This window comes from Akebia trifoliata, chromosome 2 (genome assembly GCF_017979445.1).
Source record: "Akebia trifoliata isolate Shusen 1 chromosome 2, ASM1797944v1, whole genome shotgun sequence".
In the NCBI taxonomy this organism is placed as follows: domain Eukaryota; kingdom Viridiplantae; phylum Streptophyta; class Magnoliopsida; order Ranunculales; family Lardizabalaceae; genus Akebia; species Akebia trifoliata.
In genome coordinates, this window is record NC_141376.1 from 6384170 (window position 1) to 6403544 (window position 19375).

At 36.9% G+C, this 19375-nt stretch overlaps 3 protein-coding genes across 3 annotated transcripts; 2 read left to right on the plus strand and 1 right to left on the minus strand.

Annotated features, from left to right (window-relative positions):
• Window positions 1–1847: 1847 nt before the first annotated feature.
• EMB2745 (Tetratricopeptide repeat (TPR)-like superfamily protein) lies at window positions 1848–4992 on the plus strand. Its single transcript, XM_086425880.1, has one exon. It carries the CDS (start codon window positions 2021–2023, stop codon window positions 4313–4315), a length of 2295 nt encoding a protein of 764 aa, XP_086282006.1. The 5' UTR covers window positions 1848–2020; the 3' UTR covers window positions 4316–4992.
• A 3603-nt stretch (window positions 4993–8595) lies between these two features.
• On the minus strand, window positions 8596–10630 carry LOC147409147 (PIF / Ping-Pong family of plant transposase). The gene has a single exon (XM_086425889.1). It carries the CDS (start codon window positions 10210–10212, stop codon window positions 8821–8823), a length of 1392 nt encoding a protein of 463 aa, XP_086282015.1. The 5' UTR covers window positions 10213–10630; the 3' UTR covers window positions 8596–8820.
• Window positions 10631–12854: 2224 nt separating this feature from the next.
• Window positions 12855–17938, plus strand: LOC147409148 (C2H2 and C2HC zinc fingers superfamily protein). The gene is made up of 5 exons (XM_086425896.1): window positions 12855–13106; window positions 14222–14422; window positions 15799–15925; window positions 17206–17301; window positions 17381–17938. Exons 1-5 carry the CDS (start codon window positions 13098–13100, stop codon window positions 17740–17742), a joined length of 795 nt encoding a protein of 264 aa, XP_086282022.1. The 5' UTR covers window positions 12855–13097; the 3' UTR covers window positions 17743–17938.
• The last annotated feature ends 1437 nt before the right edge of the window (window positions 17939–19375 follow it).

The window sequence follows — 19375 nt, forward strand, 5'->3', positions numbered from 1 at the left end:
GGATAAAACAACTCCTTCGAAGAGTTACTCCGCGTAAGAGCAAGAAATTACTCTTTGTAAAGAAGTCGAGAAAACCTATTTTCAAAACTCATCTTGCGGGGAGTCAAAATTTAATGGTTCGTTTTACCAAAATACCCTTAACTTTATTAATTTTCTATGTGAAATATTCCTAATTCATTTGCCCTTAAATCAAATGAAGAAACATTTATTAATATTAATTTTATTTTTATTTTGAGTATAATGGATTTAAACACATTATATTAATATTTAATATTTAAAATATTATATTAATATTTATTATATTATATTATATTAATATTTATAGTTAAACCATTATATTAATATTTAATATTTAAAATTATTATATTAATTATATTAATAGTTATAGTTAAAATGTCAAAAACATATAGTTTGAAGGCATATTATGACACTAAAAGACAGTCAGTCAATTTTTTTTTTAAATTTTGAGTATAATGGATTTAAACACATTATATTATATTTTTAATATTTAAAATATTATATTATATTATATTATATTAATATTTATTATATTATATTATATAATATTTATATTAAAATGTTAAAAACAATATAGTTTGAAGGCATATTATGACACTAAAAGACAGTCAGTCAATTTTTTTTTTAAATTTTGAGTATAATAGATTGTAACACATCTTAATATTGAATATTAAAATATTATATTAATATTTCATAGTTAAATATAGATTATATTATTGGATCTAGAATATTATCATATTATCTATATTAATATTTATAGTTAAAATGTCCAAAAGAGTATAGTTTGAAGCATATTATGACACTAAAACAGTTTGTCAATTTTTTTTTTAAAATTTGCGTATAGGATTTATAATAGATTAAACATTATATAATATTTAATATTTAAAATATTATATTATATTATATTAAATTTATTATATTATATTATATGAATATTTATAATTAAAATGTCAAAAACAGTATAGTTTGAAGGCATATTATGATACTAAAAGATAAAAAACAGTAACTAGTATAATATAAGGGTATTCTGGTCTTTTTTCTAGAAGTCATAAGAAGTCAGTATTTCCCAAACAGACTTCCAGCACAAAAGTACTTCTGCCAGTACTTCATAGAGTTGATTGTCAAACGCCCTTTCTGTACAGAATTACTTTTCCAGCTCCTCCATAGAGTACTTCAACTCCTGTTCTTTGGAAGAGTAGTTCTGCTCCTGGTATCCAAACAGGCCCTAGAAGTCCTGACTTAAGAGTAATAAACTCAAAAGTTCATTTTGTACGCCCCAACACCACTACTGTGTCTTTGATTTATTGTACTTCTCATCCTCCTCGTACTTCCTTCTTTGATTTACTGTAAATGGCAGTCTCCTCTCTTAGGCTGCTGTCCCATGATGCCAATAGGTTTGGGTTGGATACGAATGTGTCTATATCTATATCCAATTTTTTTCTATCCGATTCGAATCATACTAATTAAGATCATATCTGAACTATTTTACTATCATTAAAATTATATCTAAATTGGATCCGATCGAATCAATTGATTCGGGTCGGATAGTGTCAAATCATTTATATGAGTGTATCTATCTTTATAGCCGAATTTTTTTTTATCCTGATTCAACTCAGATCATACTAATTAAGATCATATCCAAACTATCTTACTTTCATTAAAATTATATCCGGATTCCATCTGATCAAATTAATTAATTTAGATAATTTTAAATCATTTAAGATTATCTCTCAATTTTGAAAAGAGATCTTATTGAAATTGTTATTTATCCCTCAAGCTAAGATTATGTTTGGTAACACTTCTGAAGTCTGGAAATTAGAAATCAGATTTTAAAATTTTCATCCGGTATCTTCTATTACTGATTCTAAAATTTTTGAATTTCGATTTTAAACTTGGAATATGAAATCAAACAAACGGAAATAAAACTTTTTAAGTCTGAATTTTAAACACAGTTGATCTCCTTTAAGACTTTTGAAGTGTTCCGGAACACACACTTAGCAGCATGAGCTCCTTGAAGCACCACTCATCGCTGCGACGCCTCTTCTCCACTAGCTCCACCACTACTTCTCGCATTTCTCCCTCGTTGGCTATGCTCGCAGATAAAGCCTACACTCTTCTCAGACGCTACCCAATACAACAACTCGACTCCTTATCTTCTCATTTCACTCCACAACTGACTTCTCATCTCCTCATCAAATCCCAATTCGACCAAACCCTAACCCTAAAATTCCTAAATTGGGCTCAAAAACGCCCTTTCTTTGACTTCGAACCCAAATGCGTCGCCCTCCATATCCTCACCAGATTTAAGCTCTACAAGACCGCTCAAACCTTCGCCGAGGATCTCATCTCCAATCACAATAATGAAGATGACACTGTCGCCAGTTCTTCAATCTTCGAGTGCCTGAAATCTACTTACAATCTCTGCAATTCCAGTTCCTCTGTTTTCGATCTCCTAGTCAAGTCTTATACTCACTTGAACATGATCAAGAAAGCTTTAATTACTATAAATTTGGCTAAATCTTCTGGTTTTATGCCAGGGGTGTTGTCGTATAATTCCGTTTTGGATGCAATATTCAGGTTTGGCGATTCGATTGCAACACCAGAGGAATTATATGGAGATATGATTAGGTCTAGGGTTTGTCCAAATGTATATTCTTATAATATTCTGATTCGAGGATTTTGCAGAGAAGCGAAATTAGACAAGGCTTTGGGTTTTTTTAATGAGATGGAAAGAACGGGGTGTTCCCCAAATGTAGTCACTTTCAACACCTTGATCGATTCTTATTGTAAAGTGGGGAATATTGACAAGGCCTTCCAATTGTTTGAATTAATGTCACGGAGAAATTTGGAGCCAAATTTGATAACTTATAATGCAATCATCAATGGATTGTGCCGAGAGGGTCGGATGAAGGATACAGAACAAGTACTGGAGAAGATGACAAGTAGGGGTTTAGTTCCCGATAAGGTGACCTACAACACACTCATAAATGGGTACTGCAAGGAAGGAAATGTTCATCAGGCTCTTGTTTTACATGCCGAAATGGTTCGTAAGGGTGTGGGTCCAAATGTCGTAACGTACACTACATTGATTAATAGCATGTGTAGGGGTGGGAATTTAAATCGGGCCATCGAATTCATGGATCAGATGCACGTAAGGGGACTTCATCCCAATGAAATTACATATACTACGTTGATTGATGGCTTCTCCAAGCAAGGATTCTTGAGTGAAGCTCAGGAGGTTTTGACGGAAATGATCGATTGTGGCTTCTCCCCTTCGATTGTGACATATAATGCCCTTATCAATGGACATTGCATCTTGGGAAGAATGGACGAAGCTCTGAGGATCCTACAAGATATGGTGTTGAAAGGGTTCAAACCAGATGTAGTAAGTTATAGCACACTTATAACTGGGTTTTGCAGAAATTGTAATCTAGAGAAGGCATTCCAATTGAAGCAAGAGATGGTTGAGAAGGGTGTTTTACCTGACATTGTTACTTACTCGTCTCTCATTCAAGGTCTCTCAGAGCAGAGGAGATTTTCTGAAGCTTATGAACTTTTCCAGGATATGTTGAGTCTGGGTCTATCTCCCGATGAGTTTACTTACACGACCATGATCAATGGGTATTGCTTAGAAGGAGATGTAAATAAAGCTCTCGCTCTGCACGACAAGATGATACAAAAAGGATTCCTTCCTGATGTTGTCACTTACAGTGTGCTTATAAATGGGTTGAGTAAACAAGCCCGTACAAGGGAAGCGAAACAGCTTCTGTTTAAGTTGCTTTATGATGGGTCTGTTCCAGATGATGTCACATATGATACACTGATGGAACATTGCAGCAATGCAGAATTCAAGAGCATGGTGGCTCTTATAAAGGGTTTTTGCATGAAAGGACTGATGAACGAAGCAGATCGAGTCTTTGAGTCAATAGTTCAAAGAAATTGGAAGCCTGACGAAGCTGCTTATAATGTGATAATACATGGTCATTGTAGAGGTGGAAATGTGCGGAAGGCATTTGCTTTGTATAAGGAAATGGTTCATTCTGGTTTCGTTCCCAATACCGTAACTGTTATTGCTCTAACTAAAGCACTTTTCAACGAGGCAATGAGTGAGGAACTGAGTCATGTCATATGGGATGTTTTGAGGAGCTGTAGACTTGATGATGCTGAGATCGAAAAAGTTCTTGTGGAGATAAACCATAAAGAAGGGAACATGGATGCTGTTTTTAATGTCCTTACTGAAATGGCCTACAATGGTCTCCTTCCAAATAGTGGGAAACCAATCATTTCAGGGGGATAAACAGTACGGCGGATCACTAATTCAATGTGTGCCACTTATAGTGTTGCTGTTTGTCGAGCATCTTAAAATTTAATTCTTGGGGTAAGGATTCACCAAGCACATTTTTCATACACAATAGAAGATAAAGACAATACAATGGAGGGAATGGATGGAAGATTGAAGTTACTTGATGACTTTAATTTGTGAAGTTAATGGTTCTTCACCGGCTAAACATGTCTGTGCCAGAAGTAAATGGTGATGGCTCTAAAACCGTTTCCCAGGCTTACTGAGGAAATCATGGTGAAATACGGGAACATACATGGGACAACTCCGGTTCATTGGTGGTACTGGGAGAGTTGTGGAACTTCATTGGGACGAGCAAGAAACCTGGATACAAATGAATTGCTCTGAAAGAGGTTTGAAGGGTTATTTTTTGGGGACTAAACCTGAGTTAGCTACTGAAGCATTTCTATGAATGAAAGATGTTAAATTCTCATTTTTAATAATTTTGGCATGGCTCCTGTAGTAATTGAGATGATGAGAGCAATTTTTATTTATTGGGCATCAAGGTGGATGACGCCAAATAAGAAAAGTGATTGTAAATATTTGAGATAATAGTGTTGCTTTGATTGATATACAAACAATTTTTTCAGTTAGACTAGCTTGATGAAATCTTGATCTTTATTTATTTTCTTTTATTTTTTTAACACCCATCTCCTTATTGTTGATGGCAAAAAGAAACCACCTAATTCACTAAGAAACATTGGATACAAAGGGATAAAAATTACCTTCGCAAAACTAAGGCATCCATAAATTATTTATAGCGAAGTAGCCCTGCAACCATGCTTACAATACATTGCAAACCAGGGTTTGATGGTCCCTCCTGCCATCCACGAAATATGGAAAATTCCAAAACGATAAATTTGAACGTAGGACAGAATATAATAATTTCCGTGGTAAAAAAGCAATGGAAGACAACCTAGCAGCCAGAAGACTCAGGCTGCCAAGCAGCCTCACGATTATGAGTGATCGATAAGTCAGAAAGCTCTAATACTCAATCCCTAATCTATGGAGTAACTGCTTTTAAATTATCATTGTTAGGGAGTTACGATGGCTCTTGCAACAAAGTTGATATTGGTGGATACCGTACCTCAGCAGTAAAGTAGAAGCTGTAACCTAGTTAAAAGTTTCTTTGCTTTCAACTATTGTCCATAGTAGTAGAAAACTGCATATATCTCAAGATTCATGAAATCAACACTCTTTCTTTTTTCAGATCGAGTAGCATTGATCAAGATAGAAACAAGTCGTTGAGCACAGATTACCACCTTACATGGTGATTATTGGAGATGATTTTGGTGCCATGTATCCACCCATCCATGTAGGTTTGATGGTCTAGGAGAAGAGGTAATTGCCTGCTTTCAACTATTGTGGGCAGTTGTTGGTTAAGGAATGCATTTTGAGACTTCTGAAAATACTTTGACTTGACCAACTTTATTTTTTTTCTTTTTTTCTTTTTTCTGCTCAGGCAAGTTTGATGTTAAGCAATCATATTGCCTCGTTTGTTGGCTTCGCTTCATCCTCAATAAGTTACTGCAAGGGCCAAGGAACCACCTTGGAATTGGTTGGGAACAATGAACACAACAAGAATGATGGTTGTGATTATATTACCAAGTATCACACTCATCCAATTGTTTTTTTTCGGCATTCATTTCTAGATAACCAATTTTGCGTTATCCTTCACAAGAGCAATACCAAAATCCATTGATACCCTCACCTTATTCTGCCCATCGTGAGAACAATAGATCCTCTGAATAACCCTATACAAACCCTAATGCTAGAAAACCAGTAAGCTGGCTCTTAAACACCCTTATCCTAGAATAACATAATTTGCAAAAGTATCGAGTCAAGATGTAGTAAATAGTCATTTTAAAATTACATGTGATCCCATTCATAGCTCATCTTCCGATGCATAGACAATCCTCACCCATCCATTATTTCACGAGAATGATCGTTGGGTTCACCCCACTCTCTCTCTCTCTCTCTATCTACACATATCAATTGACTGCATAGTTCCAAAATGAAACATACATCTTAACCTATACTTGTAAATTATAGTCTTCTTCGGGAGGTGGTTTAAGACACAACTCTAAAAAGTCCCCTCTCTACCTAAAAGAAATGCTAGAAAAGTTCTCATTCTTTCAGAAGTTCAACCAAATGCCACAATAGAATTTTTGTCAAGGACCTAGTACTAGAAGAACCCTCACACCAGCTCTCTGGCAACAGGATGTCCCAATGCTTAACCAAGGGCCCTTTACAGCAGCACATACTGCCTCTTCCATTGATAATTACACTCCAACAAGAGAAGCCCAACTCCAAAGTTGAGACTGGGGCCTATTTTACACAGACCATCGACGCCCTATGACATAGGAATCTCAAATTAGGCAGATTAGCTATAAGCATAGTATCAAATAGTCCATAGTGCATACCATGAATGATGTGTTGTCTGCACACATCAATCCAATCTGCGTAACACTTGGAATAAGGTCCCATAAGAAGACCTAAAGATCTAGAACACAACATTTACAACCTCGGAGAAAAAGGAAGAGCGAGGACCAGATTTATAGTATTACTTCTAGGTCAAGAAAAACAGGGTGGTTCGTCTGCGAGACACCCTCAGAAGAGTTCCAGAAAACAATGTATCCTCCCAAGCCACAACCCATTGGAAACCAAAACATGAACAAAGTAGAAAAAATAAACAATATATATTGCGGAAGGTTAACATAAAATAGCAAGAGTTCTTTAGTTTCAGCTTAAATTTTCATAATGGACATGAAGCAAGGATTAGTCCCACTTCATTTTTAAAAGCTTCAGGTTATGAACTTAGCTCTACTTGGTGAATACTTGTGGAAGTTCATTGCTGACCAAGACTACCAATGGAGAGAGTCATCAAGGCGAAGAAAGATTCTACTAACCTGGGTTGGGAAAATGGGGACCTGAATTCATCATACTAGTGTGGTATTTGAGAAGGCATTCTCAAAGAACTTCCCAAGTTTCACAATTGGATTGCATTTGGAGTAGGAAAAATAAACATAATTCAATTTTGGGAGAATTGTTGGTGCGGTAATTCTTCCTTCAAAATGCAATTTGCAAATCTTTATTTTATATTTCTATTTCATCTAAGAAGAATTCTTTTATTCAAAAGTCAAAACCTCATGGTCTGAACTGGGGGAGAGGCTTCCCGAAATTTCAATTTTAGAATGAGAACTTCAATTATTGAGAGCTTGGACTTATCAATAGCCTGATTAGCCAACATCTGACATCTCCATCTCTCCTAAGGAGGAAGATTGCCGAATTTGATTGAGTCAAGGTAATGTTTTCTAGGTTAAATCATTTTATAAATCCCTTGCTCATTTTTGAACATTCATGTTTCTAACTTCGGCTATTTTAGGTCCCAAAATTCCCTCCAATGTGGAATTTTTCTTCATTAGGTTGTTCTTCTTACAGAGGATTATGGTTGCTAACAATATCATGGCTCAAGGTGTTCTCTATTATTTTTGTTCCAAGTGTAAATCTAGGAACAAATCTGTCAATCATCTTATTCATTGCTCATTTGCTCATACCATTTTATCTCACTTCTTGTCTCTAGTTCACATACAATGGTCTTTCCCTGCAATGATTCTCTCTCTTTTTCAAAGTTGGCAATTCTGGGATTTTATGAAGTTTGATCCCCTCTGCTTGCTGGGGCATCCAGAAGGAGAGAAATAGTTGTGATGTTCTCGAGCATGAACTCTCCATCCAAGATGTCTTTATTTTTCATTTGGGTCTCATTTTCTTATGATACAAGTGTTTTGAGGATTTTAAGGCTTCTTTTTTAATTGGGACCTTTGGAGTAAAGAGAGCATGTAAATTTGCGGTTTCACTTTTCCTATATTGTAGCTTCCTTCTTCTGTTGCTTCCCTTTGTATTTGATAGGTCTTCTCAACCCCCTATTTTTATTTCATAAATAAATCTTATACGAGTTACATCTACGGAACATGTACAGCCTAGCAAAGTTTATAAGTAAATCATCAGTTTGTCTAACAACAGTGTCAAACAAGTATTGCATTGGATTCATCTAAGCAAATGCAATAGGCTCATATTTGTATAATAAAATCATCAATCCACCGGACCAAGTCCAAGGATTCACCTCAAAGGATCACACTCTGAGATCTTGAACACACCACAAATCCAAAGACATTGGTCAAACACAATGAAAAATAAATTGATGAAAAATATCCTAACTAAGATCACATGAGCAAGACTAGTCAATCCAATTTAAGACTTCTTATTTCAATCACTTATCCTCAATGTTAGCTTTTCCAGTGATTCTAAGAAGAACCCATTACAATAGATCCACAGAAATTACCTTCAGAGTATTGATGTAAGCGAAAAAGAAAAGAAACCTTACTAGTAACCTAAATCTGGTTAGAGTACAGTAATAACAAAGGTACAATTCTAATAAGAAGGAACACCAAATAACCCTTCCCTTACCTCACTCGCTGCTGCTGCTGCTTCTCTTGTAAATCATCAGCCATGGCTTGCCTCAAACTCTCCCCAAAATAATAAAATGACTTCTCACTCTCAAGTATCCTTGCTGGAGGACCAGTCTCCTTTGGGTCCTTCCACAATGTGGGCTCAGGTTCGCCTGCAATCTGACATATATTATGCAACACACAGCATGCGACGATTGTCTGTGGCACATGATTAAGCCCTACATTCAAATCTTGCAGAATCTGCCACCTCCCCTTGAGCAACCCAATAGCTTGCTCCACCATCGACCGCCCCCTCATCAGAGCAGCATCAAATGAATTCTGAACCAACGTTCCAGTCGTATTTGAAGAGAAAGGCGTGAGTAGAAACGACATCAAAGGATAGCACCAATCACCAACAATATAGGGGCGGACATGGTGGCCTCGGACAGTGATCACAGAGTCTCTCAGAATGTCAGCCGAAGTTAACCTATTATACAAGAGACTATCCCTGAAATGGGTGGCATCGTCCGTGCCACCAGGGGACTTAACACAAACATCCCAGAAAATTTTTCGATGGTCTGCGACAACCTGGAGAAGAACAGCGGGGTACCCATATCGACAGCGGTAGGTAGAAGGGTTATAAGCCTGATCATCAGGGACTCGATTGACATTAAGCTTGATGGGGCTACCATCGATGGCACCACACATGTTGGGGAGCGATGTGAGTTCTTTGAAGGCATGAATTATCTGAAGGAGGCGGTGACCGACTGGGATTTTGATGAATTCGGGGTAAAGCTTGGTGGCAAGGAGACGGGTAACCATGTTGGTGATCTTGGAGACTAGATAGGGTTCGATGGAGTATCGGACGGCTAGGGTTTTAGCGGAATGGCCGTGGGCGAGGCGGGATAGGACCATGGCTACCGCGTAATCGGATGGGAGGGAGAGCTTGGATTGGAGGATGTGGGGTTTGAGTTGATCGACGAGGCTGGCGAAGACAGGGTAGGAGAGGCCGTAAGAGGAACGCCATTGGGCGTCACGAACAGGGGGTTCCATGGCCCATATGTGTTCGGTGGAGAGAGCGCGGAAGGCAGAGACACTTAGGTCAGAGGATTCGTTGTTGGTGTGAGTGGTGGTGGTGGTGGTGTGGTTTTGGTGGTGGTGACGTTTGGGGTTAGAGGTGGAAGTGGAGGAAGAGGAGGAGGGGTTGGATGAGCGGAGGGAGGCAGCGTAGGAGATGACAGAGGCTATGGTGAAGAAGAGGAGAGGGGCGGCGGAGGTGGAAGAGAGGGTGGCGGAGGCAGAGGTGGTGCTGGAGGCATGAGAGTCTGATAAGAGAGATGTGGTTGGGTCCAAGTGGCTGTGAAGGTGGAGGAGGTTTGATAGCATCACAAGGAATGATGGGTCCATCTCTCTCTCTCTCTCTCTGTAAGATTAAATTTTTTGTTTTAAGTTCTCTCTGTTTTTACACTGTTGGGAAGAAAAGGAGGATTGGGTTTTTTCCATTATTGGAGTTGCAGATCAAGAGAAAAAAAAAAGGTGGGAATGGGATGGAGTAGTAGTTGGTTTGGTGGGAGTGGGACTTATTAGGGATATAATGGTTTCTCCATCATCTCTCACACACAAGATCGAACCATAAAGCTTCATCGGCTGATTGGGAGCAGATCGCGATTCTCCTGTGCATATCAACGTTTGAGGATGAGCCACGTCATCAAGATGATTGCATCCAATCATTTTAATATAGGAGTACAGTGACCGTCCACTTTCAAACACTTGATTGATTAATGGAAAAAAAAAAGTTTTTTTGATAATTTTTTTTTAAAAAGCTGATCAAAATCATGAATAGTCTGTGTTTGTTAACAACAGCTACAGGAGAAATGGGCTGTGGAGGATCTCTCCCTCAAGTCTTCGTCTCCTCAAGTTATATTTTGGGTAATTTAGGCATGCAGCTTGACCTCGGTCTTCTTTATTGACTAATGAAAAATGACCAAAAATACCACTATCTTCATGTGTTTATAATTTAGATGAGGACTGAGCCAAACTGAGAGTGTTGGACTGGTTTGGAATTAATTTCTGCTTGGTTCTAGGTTCAAGAAAACGGAGAATCGATCAATTTCATTCGATTTTTAGTTCAGACCTTGTATGGAATCAAACCTCATATATTAATATTAATGATTTTGTTATTACCAAACCAAACCTTTTATGACTTCTAAACCTCTTATTATAGACTTTTTGGTATCTCTCTCTCTCTCTCTCTCTCTCTCTACCCTTCATCTGTTTTCAAGCCCCATGCCTTTTTTCTTGATTAAACTCAAGCAACTCCACGTTGATTTTTGGTTAGAGACTTTTAACAAAAACACGTGTGATCTGATCTCTCTAAACAGAGTTGGCTTGGCTCATATGACTTTTCATTTGAGAGTAAGGTTGACTTCGTTCTTCACTGGTGTTGCAGCAACTTTGATTCCAAAGTTTCACATGATGCCATTTCTCAACAGATTGGTTTAGCTTTGTATCCTTTTTTTTATTGATGTAACTTTCTTCACGAAAACATCTTCAAAATGTTTTTTAATTTCAATAATCCTTTATCTTTTGTCTCTATGAAAATAACTAATGCCCCTTTATTTTCTTAGAAGTCTGTTGTTTCAACTAGGTGTTTTTTAGGATATTTGCAACCCATAGAATTGAATTGAATTGAATTGAATTGAATTAAGCCAAATTGACCTTAGCTCAATTTGACTTGGTTCGGTTCTATGGCAATTTGCTTCGGTTTTGATTCTCATTTAATGGAATTGATTTAGGTTGATTTGATTCTGATTTTGCCCTAAACTGAATCAATCCGAATTAAGTTGCAGTCCTAATCTATATTCCCTAAGGAGGTTTTACCTCGTGGAAATACTCTTTGATGAAACTTTAACTCTAGTTTGTCATGACAAAGAAATCATCGATTTCCCTGGTAGCTAGGGATGCCCGACTCATCAACTTGTTTGATGGTGAGGAAGGAGAGAAAAGATGGGATGTCGATTTAGGCCTGTTAAAGTCAACTTTGAGTATAGCAAATTTAAGTTCAATAGGAGTATAGGGCTAGTCTAAGTATATCCACTTCCTTAGGGTTCTCAACCAAACTTGGCCCAAAATTGTTGATTGATTGATTGCCTTGGTTCGGACGACCATAAGCGTGGTTGACTCAACCTCATCAAGAGCCTAGATCTCACTATGAACTTAAATCCAAGTAAAAGAAAAAAAAGGTGATTTAGACATGCCCCCACTTTTTTTATGAATATTAGAGATACCTCCTATATTTTGAAACTAATGATATGCCTCTCTTGACCTTAGCCTTTTTCTTTAACTAATGGGAAAATACCTAAATGTCACATTGTCTTCGATTTCTAGGAAAAAAAATCCTTGATTTTTCTTCTTAAAACCAGTCATCTTTTAACTCTTCAATATCTATGGTACCTTTTTTGAAATCTACTCAACCTTCTCTTCAATTCATCATTCACAACTTAGCATTCAACCCTTTGAAGAAAATCCTAGAGTTTTCTATAAAACAAATTCCATAATTTTAATCTTCCCCAAAATATCCTATTTTATTATTTTTTCTGAACTGGTTATCTTCATGAGTTTCAACCTCTATGGTTACTTTAATCTATTCAACCTTGTCTCCAATCCATAATTTTCCACCTTGTCTTAACTAATCCATTGTAGAAAATCCTAGTTTTTCTATATCAAATTCCATTGTTTTATACTTCAACAAAAATCATTTCTTTCCTCGAGGTTTGAAGGAAGAGAAAACAAGGGCTTTTGGCTAAAGATTGAAGATAAGGGCATTTGGGTCTTTTCTCACTAGTCTATAAAGTAGATTAAGGTCAAGGGAGGCATGTAAGGGGGATATCTCTAATATTTACCAAAAAGTGAAAAGTGAGGGGGGCACGTCTAAATAAAAAAAATAATCAACCAAAACCCAACCAAGGCCGGGTTGAACCTGCCAGATCCGGGTTAGGCCCACCCAAGTTGCTAATTTCCAAGCTCCAACTCCTAAAATACAAGGGGGTCTGACTCTGATTTGCTTTCTTCGTAAAAGCAGCGGCCAAAAAGTGTAAGAAAAGCCGGAGACTGGATTCCAGGAAGTGAATTTTTTTTATACATAAAGCTCTTCTCTGCCCTAACAGTTAGGGTTTATTGCTCGAGATCTGATCAACAGAAGTTTTAATTACCCTAAAATCTCTCCTCCCGTCCTGCCCTCTGAAGAATTAGGTCTTGCAATTCCCCCTCTCGAGAAGCCTCAATTTGCAAATATGACTGAGGTGACATCTCTCTCTCTCTCTCTCAATCTCTATTAGTTGCACAGCTTTTCAAAATCCTCTATTGTTTTCTTTGAACCTATTTAATGTAATTAGTGTTTCGTCAAATATGTTGTTTTTCCTACTTTTGTTATTTGGATTGGTTGATAAAAAGAACTGATGCAAAAATACCTGAATTTCACCCGAAACAAGAAAACCCAGAATCACAAATCCACCTTAAACGATGAAACCCTTGAAAACCCAGATGCCAGAATCACGAAGCGGTGAAGGACTTAACTTTACACACCATTAGTCACAGCGGCAAGGCCCCTTGTAACTGGAATTGCTTGCTATTCGAAGATTCGTCTTCTGATGCTATTTCATTAATTGACTCGGTTTTGGGATGATATAAATTGTTGTAGGAAAAGCTTAATTCCTTAGCTAGTTCTTCAAAATCAGTTAATGGCATTTTTGTGTTGAAAATGCTGGAGAACTTGAACAAGGTGTTCCTAGTCTTGTAATTAGTTATAAGAATTTGAATACTAAGTTTAAATTAGGGCAATGGCCCATGTGCACCTATGAGAATAAAGCAGCTTCTTGTTCAAAGTTGCTAAATTGATATGTTCAACTTTCTTATTCTTAAGCTAAAACGTAACCCTGAACTAATAACAATTCTTCAATAATAATATATTAGTAATATGTTACAAAGATTATACCATATTTGTGGACAAATAATTGTAAACTTTTGATTATTGTGTTATAAAGATTATGTCATACAAGGTTTAAAATGTTGTTCGATTGAATGTTTTGGTTAATGAAAAAACTGATACGGTATCGGCCGATACATTCAATGTTTCGTATTGGTCTTGGGTGATACCAATATCTGTATTGACCTATACATTCCGATATTTTAAACCATGATATTATAGTTGCTGAACATTTTGTTTAATCTTTTGTTTATCTAGTATGTCAAGTTCTTGACATTTATTTGTATACGTATTTTTGTTGATTTCTTAAGATTTGGGTTAGGCTAGTTTTGTGAAGTCCAAAATCCCATTCTCTTCCTTTTATGCATGTTGACTATAAAGAAATAATCATTCTTCTAAAAAGTGTTCCCATTGGTTGTGTATTGTTCTCAGTATTGGGTTAGCCAGGGAAATAAATGGTGCGACTTTTGCAAGATCTACATAGCCAACAATCCTTTGAGTATTAGAACTCATGAGCTTGGTCAGCGTCACAAGGATAGTGTTGCTAAGAGGCTTGCTTCTATGCGGAAGGAGAATGCTGCCAAGGAGAAGGAACAAAAGGAAGCAGCTCGTGCCCTTGAACAAATTGAAGCAGTAAGTTCTTTCCTTGTTGACCAGAATTAAAGTATCTATCTTCACCATGCATATTACAAATTTTCACCTAAGTTTGCTCCCCCTCCCCCCCATATTTCCGGGATAAGTAAGAGATTTCTATGAAGAAAAGGGGAAGGAATCTAGGGGCTTTTCCTATGTTCAACAATCTAGCTACACAGCTTATTTAGCCAATCCACATATATATTACTAATTATGGTGCTCAAGTAATAGGCTTATACGTTCTTAAATGATTTTCTATAATCTCAAAATATTTTGGTGGGATAACTCATCTACAGATTATAAATTTATAACTAATATCTAGTTGGTTGGAATAAACAAACTAAATTGTAATTATCTTTTCTCAATATGAATATTACACCTATTTTTCTCCTTTCTAATTTCAGGAGTGACTTTTTCTTTTATGGGATTAGGAAGTTTGATTAGGGAAAGTTATGGGGTGCTTATGCTCTAATATTATCTAGTCTTACTTTCTTTCGCCAATGCATCCACTTCTATGGTGGTACTTATACAAGTATGATGAATAGTCTTTAGACAGAACATAGCAAAACATAAGCTGCTTTTTATAATTTTTTTTATTCTTTGTTCTTTATTTTTTATATGGGTAGCAGTATTTTCATAATATGCCCAGAAAATTATTACAATATTAAGATAGTAAAACACTACTAAATACTGAGTAATATGCTAAATTTTGCAGTACCTCATATGTACACGGGGACACAGTGTAGTACGGTTGCACTATACTTTTAATAGTACTATGTACCTCTAACATACAATGGGAGCAAGCCAAGGGTCCACTTCTAAAACTAACCCATTCTCCATCTAGGAGATATGCTAAACAAGAACTGAATTCCATCAGATGATTCTAATCTCCCAAGAAAGTACTTGTTTTTGGAAAGTCACATGTACAAGTAGGACAATCTAGAGGAAAAAAAAAAAAGTCTAGCTACTACCATATTTTAATCTTATATATGTAACAAGACTACCTTATTTTAATTATACACATAGGAGCAGGTTTGTACATGAATTTTACATGAGTCTGTGTGATCCACATGATCCTCTTGCTTGAGTGAAATACTACACTGACCATGTTTTGGTCCTCACCATTAGTCAAAGAATGTGGACCAATACAAGTTTTGGTGTCTTCTCACTTGCATGGGAAGATTTTTTTTGTTTGAGTGAGAATTGTATTAGTAGTTGTTGATCACATATTTTATGATGATAGTCAATGCAGACATGTCTTACTAGTTATTAGAACATTTTGAGGGAACATGTTAAAAAATGGCATTTTAATGATACTTTGTTGTTCAAATGTTATTTATATTGATTTTTGTCTTTCATACTAAACTATTGGCCAGAAAGCAAAGCGGAGCTATCAAAAGGATTTAGCAGCTGTTCGTGAGGTCAGGGATTCAAATTCTCATAGAGTAGAAGACCACAAGGAGAATCCAGGCACTGCTAGTTTTTCTTTGGCTTCCAAAGATGGTAATATTCATAGCTCTTGTATTTATTGTTTATTGTTCCAGATGTCAAAAGTAATATGTAGCACACAAGCAGACATCAAGGAACCCCATCATGTGGGCCTACCTAGCAGATGTCTTTTATCAACAGATAACTGTAACCATCCAACTGATCACATTTTTTTTTGAGTGGTCGAAAAAGCCCAAATTTTGTACCTTGGATGGTTGCAATGGTTATATCCACTATATTAATTTCTGGTCCAAAATGCCATAATAGTTTTGGCCCATTAATTGATTTTTACTCCACTGGACAGGTAAGGTACGTCCTGTAGACTATGGTCTAGGTATCTCATACATTGTAATTTTCTTTAGTTTTTATGAAACTATGTTGGTTTTAGAAGAGTGCTTAATGACTGGGAGGTGGAGTCTATTGCTAGGTTGGTTAGTTGTGTTTCCTCTGTAGAATTTAACATGGAAAGTAAGGATACCAGAGTATGGAAAGTGGGTAAAGAAGAGGCAAATGTCGTTATTTCCTGTTGTAGTTGCTTGGGTGTCTAATGTTCCTTCTAAGGTCTCTTTTTTCATTTGGTCCGCTGTGTTGAGAAAGATTCTTATGATGGATGGTGTAGTTCAGAGGGATATTATTGCTTTTAACTGTTGCCCTTTGTGCATGGAGGCCGTGGAATCTGTTGACCATGTGCTCAGACATTGCAAATTCGCTTCTCAGATCTGGTTTCAGTTTACTTATTTGTTTGGAATCTCTATGGATGCTTTCTGAAGTCGCTTCAAGCACTGTTCGAGGGTTGGTTATCTTTGAGGATTGGGAGCATCCTATGCGTAAGATTATAATTTCGATTTTGGGTTTCATGTTCTCTTGGTGTAAGGTGTTTAAGGAGTTCCCGTAGGGTGTCCTTTGAGGACCTCTGAGGTAGATGGGATTGGGTGTGTAGTTTATTTGAATTTTGCTTCAAGTATGGCTTTTGTATTGTCTTTTATGGTTCTCTAGTACGTCATCTTTCTTGTCAGTGACTCGTCTCGAATGCTTAATAAAATTTATTTTACCTATAAAAAAAAATAATAAAAAAGGAGGGTTAAGTAGTCATGTGGGAATAGATCGACTTGGGGAACTATCAAACTTTCAATCCATGTTATTTGTATTCTGTATCTGCTTATCAGAGGTTACCATGTTAGGTTGATTGTTTAAAATAGCCCTGTTTTATTGACTTTTTAGGTGGCTACAAATCCTCTTTGTTTTGTGGTAATTGGTGGTGCTATTTAAACTGAAACAGCTTCAGATGATTGCAGAGTGGGAGCATGACAGTACTACCGGGTATTACCACAATCGAACTAATGGCTATTACTATGACCCAAATTCAGGCTTCTACTATTCTGACATTTTAGGTATCTAGCTCCACATTTGTATTTACTTATTGATTTCCTTTTTGTTTGGTATTTTAATTTGCGTGGTGGGGTGAACCAGGTAAGTGGGTAACTCAAGAGGAGGCATTAATCACACCCCATTGTTCATCAAAACCCAAACAAAAAGGGCCAGTTCAGAAGCCATTGTCAGCTTCAGAATCAGGGCCCAGTGCGGAAGATAGAGGTGCCATCAAATGTCAAAGTGGCCCCCCACCAGGTTTGGTTGTTCCGACGTCTCTTAACCCTATGAGATCAGTTAAAGGTGCTCCCTCGTCGATTGCTGTCGGTAAAAGAAAGAGGGAAGACGAGAAGCGGAAGGTTGTGTCTAAGGAGGAAGCAGCTGCACTTAAAGCAAGGGAGGCTGCAAAGAAAAGAATGGAAGATAGAGAGAAACCAATGCTTGGTCTTTACAAATCTTATTGATATCTAAGGATTCTGGAGCTACTCCATTAGCATCAGAGGTAATACTTGCAGTATATTAATGTCATAAGTGCTGTCCTTGATTCAAATGTTTGTGGTTGGTGCACAACTCTGCTGTTTATGGAATGGTCCACTGCATGCTAGATGTCTTAATTCTGAAACTTTTCATTAGTAAAACATTCCTTCTACATTCTTGGGACGACTCTTATCCAAACTGGGCACCAAAATTGTTGATTTTAAAGCTGTTTAGAGAATCTTTACATACTTTACATACTTTTCTTGATCACATATTCCCCCCGTCTGTCGAGCATGTCACCTACATGAATATGTATAAAATGTCTTCCCTTCTTAAGTAGCAAGGATATTCTGCTAGAAATCACAAGATGATTTTTTGTTTTCTCGAACCCTTTGCTCTTCTCTTTGTTATTATGAAAAAAATATTCCTTTGAAAGAAAGAGTAAATCCTACTGGTAACTATGTTAAATCTGTGTCCACATCCAGTAAATAGTAAGGAGCTGATGGGGGCAGTTCCCCCACAGAACTTTGAGACAGCCCTACATTTTCAACTAATTACATGCCCCATTTGTTCTCACTTCGTTCACCTCTCTTCACATTTGCCCCCCCCCCCCCCAACTTTTGCGCCCCCCTGCCCCCTCCTCTCAAATTTTTTGATGATGACATTGCCTCTTGACAAGGCCTTCTTATATATTAATTGGAAATGACCTAAATATCCTTTTCTTCAACTTCTAATCATAAACCTCTGAATTTCTCCGTAAAACCATTCATCTTCAAGTTATTCAACTATACGATTAACCATAGTTTGCCCCCACTACAAGAAAATCCTGGCTCCACACCTGAGGCTCGCACAACAACTAAAACAAATTGGGTCGATTTGAGAAAATATTCTGCATTGATGGTGAAGTTATTTCAAATGAATCATCAATTTCTTGGTCTTTACCCGTGAGATTATTCATCATTGTTGATTTTCTGATCGATTCGTAGTGCTCGGGGTAGGATTTCTTGAACAATTTGGGAGTGGGAGCGAAAGAAGGAATGATAGAGAGACAGAGAGGGGCGAGGTGGGGTTTGGAATGGATCTTCCAAGGTGATGGTGGAATCCGGAGATCGGTAGTGTGGGTCTGTTAGCGTTTTGAAGGAATGAAAATGGATCGATCTTGATTCTTGACCATAAAAAAGGTGTGGATCAAGGTTGATGACGAAGAAAACAGAAATGGTGAAATCTAAAAATTAGGGTATGTTGTCAGTTTTGCATCGTAGACGCCTTGTATGTGGCTAGAGAGGTTGAAGGGCTGACATAGTGTTCAGACCCCCTTGGTTGGTATCAACACGAGTTCTTGTCCAGGATAAGATTTAAATTAATTTATTTTATTTTTATTATAAGCCAATTAATGATGTTTAATCACAAAATCTTATTTTATATTGATCACTCATTTCATTTAAATTACTAAAAATTGATTGTTTAATGTGAAAACCTGTCGACTCAGATGAAATTTTCAAAATATTGAGAGTGATCTTGGATGACTCGAAGTGGTTGGCAATTTACACTGATTTGTAGAGGAAGTAATCAAGACTTTTAATTTTTTTAACTTTTAAATGTAATTAAAATAAAATAAAT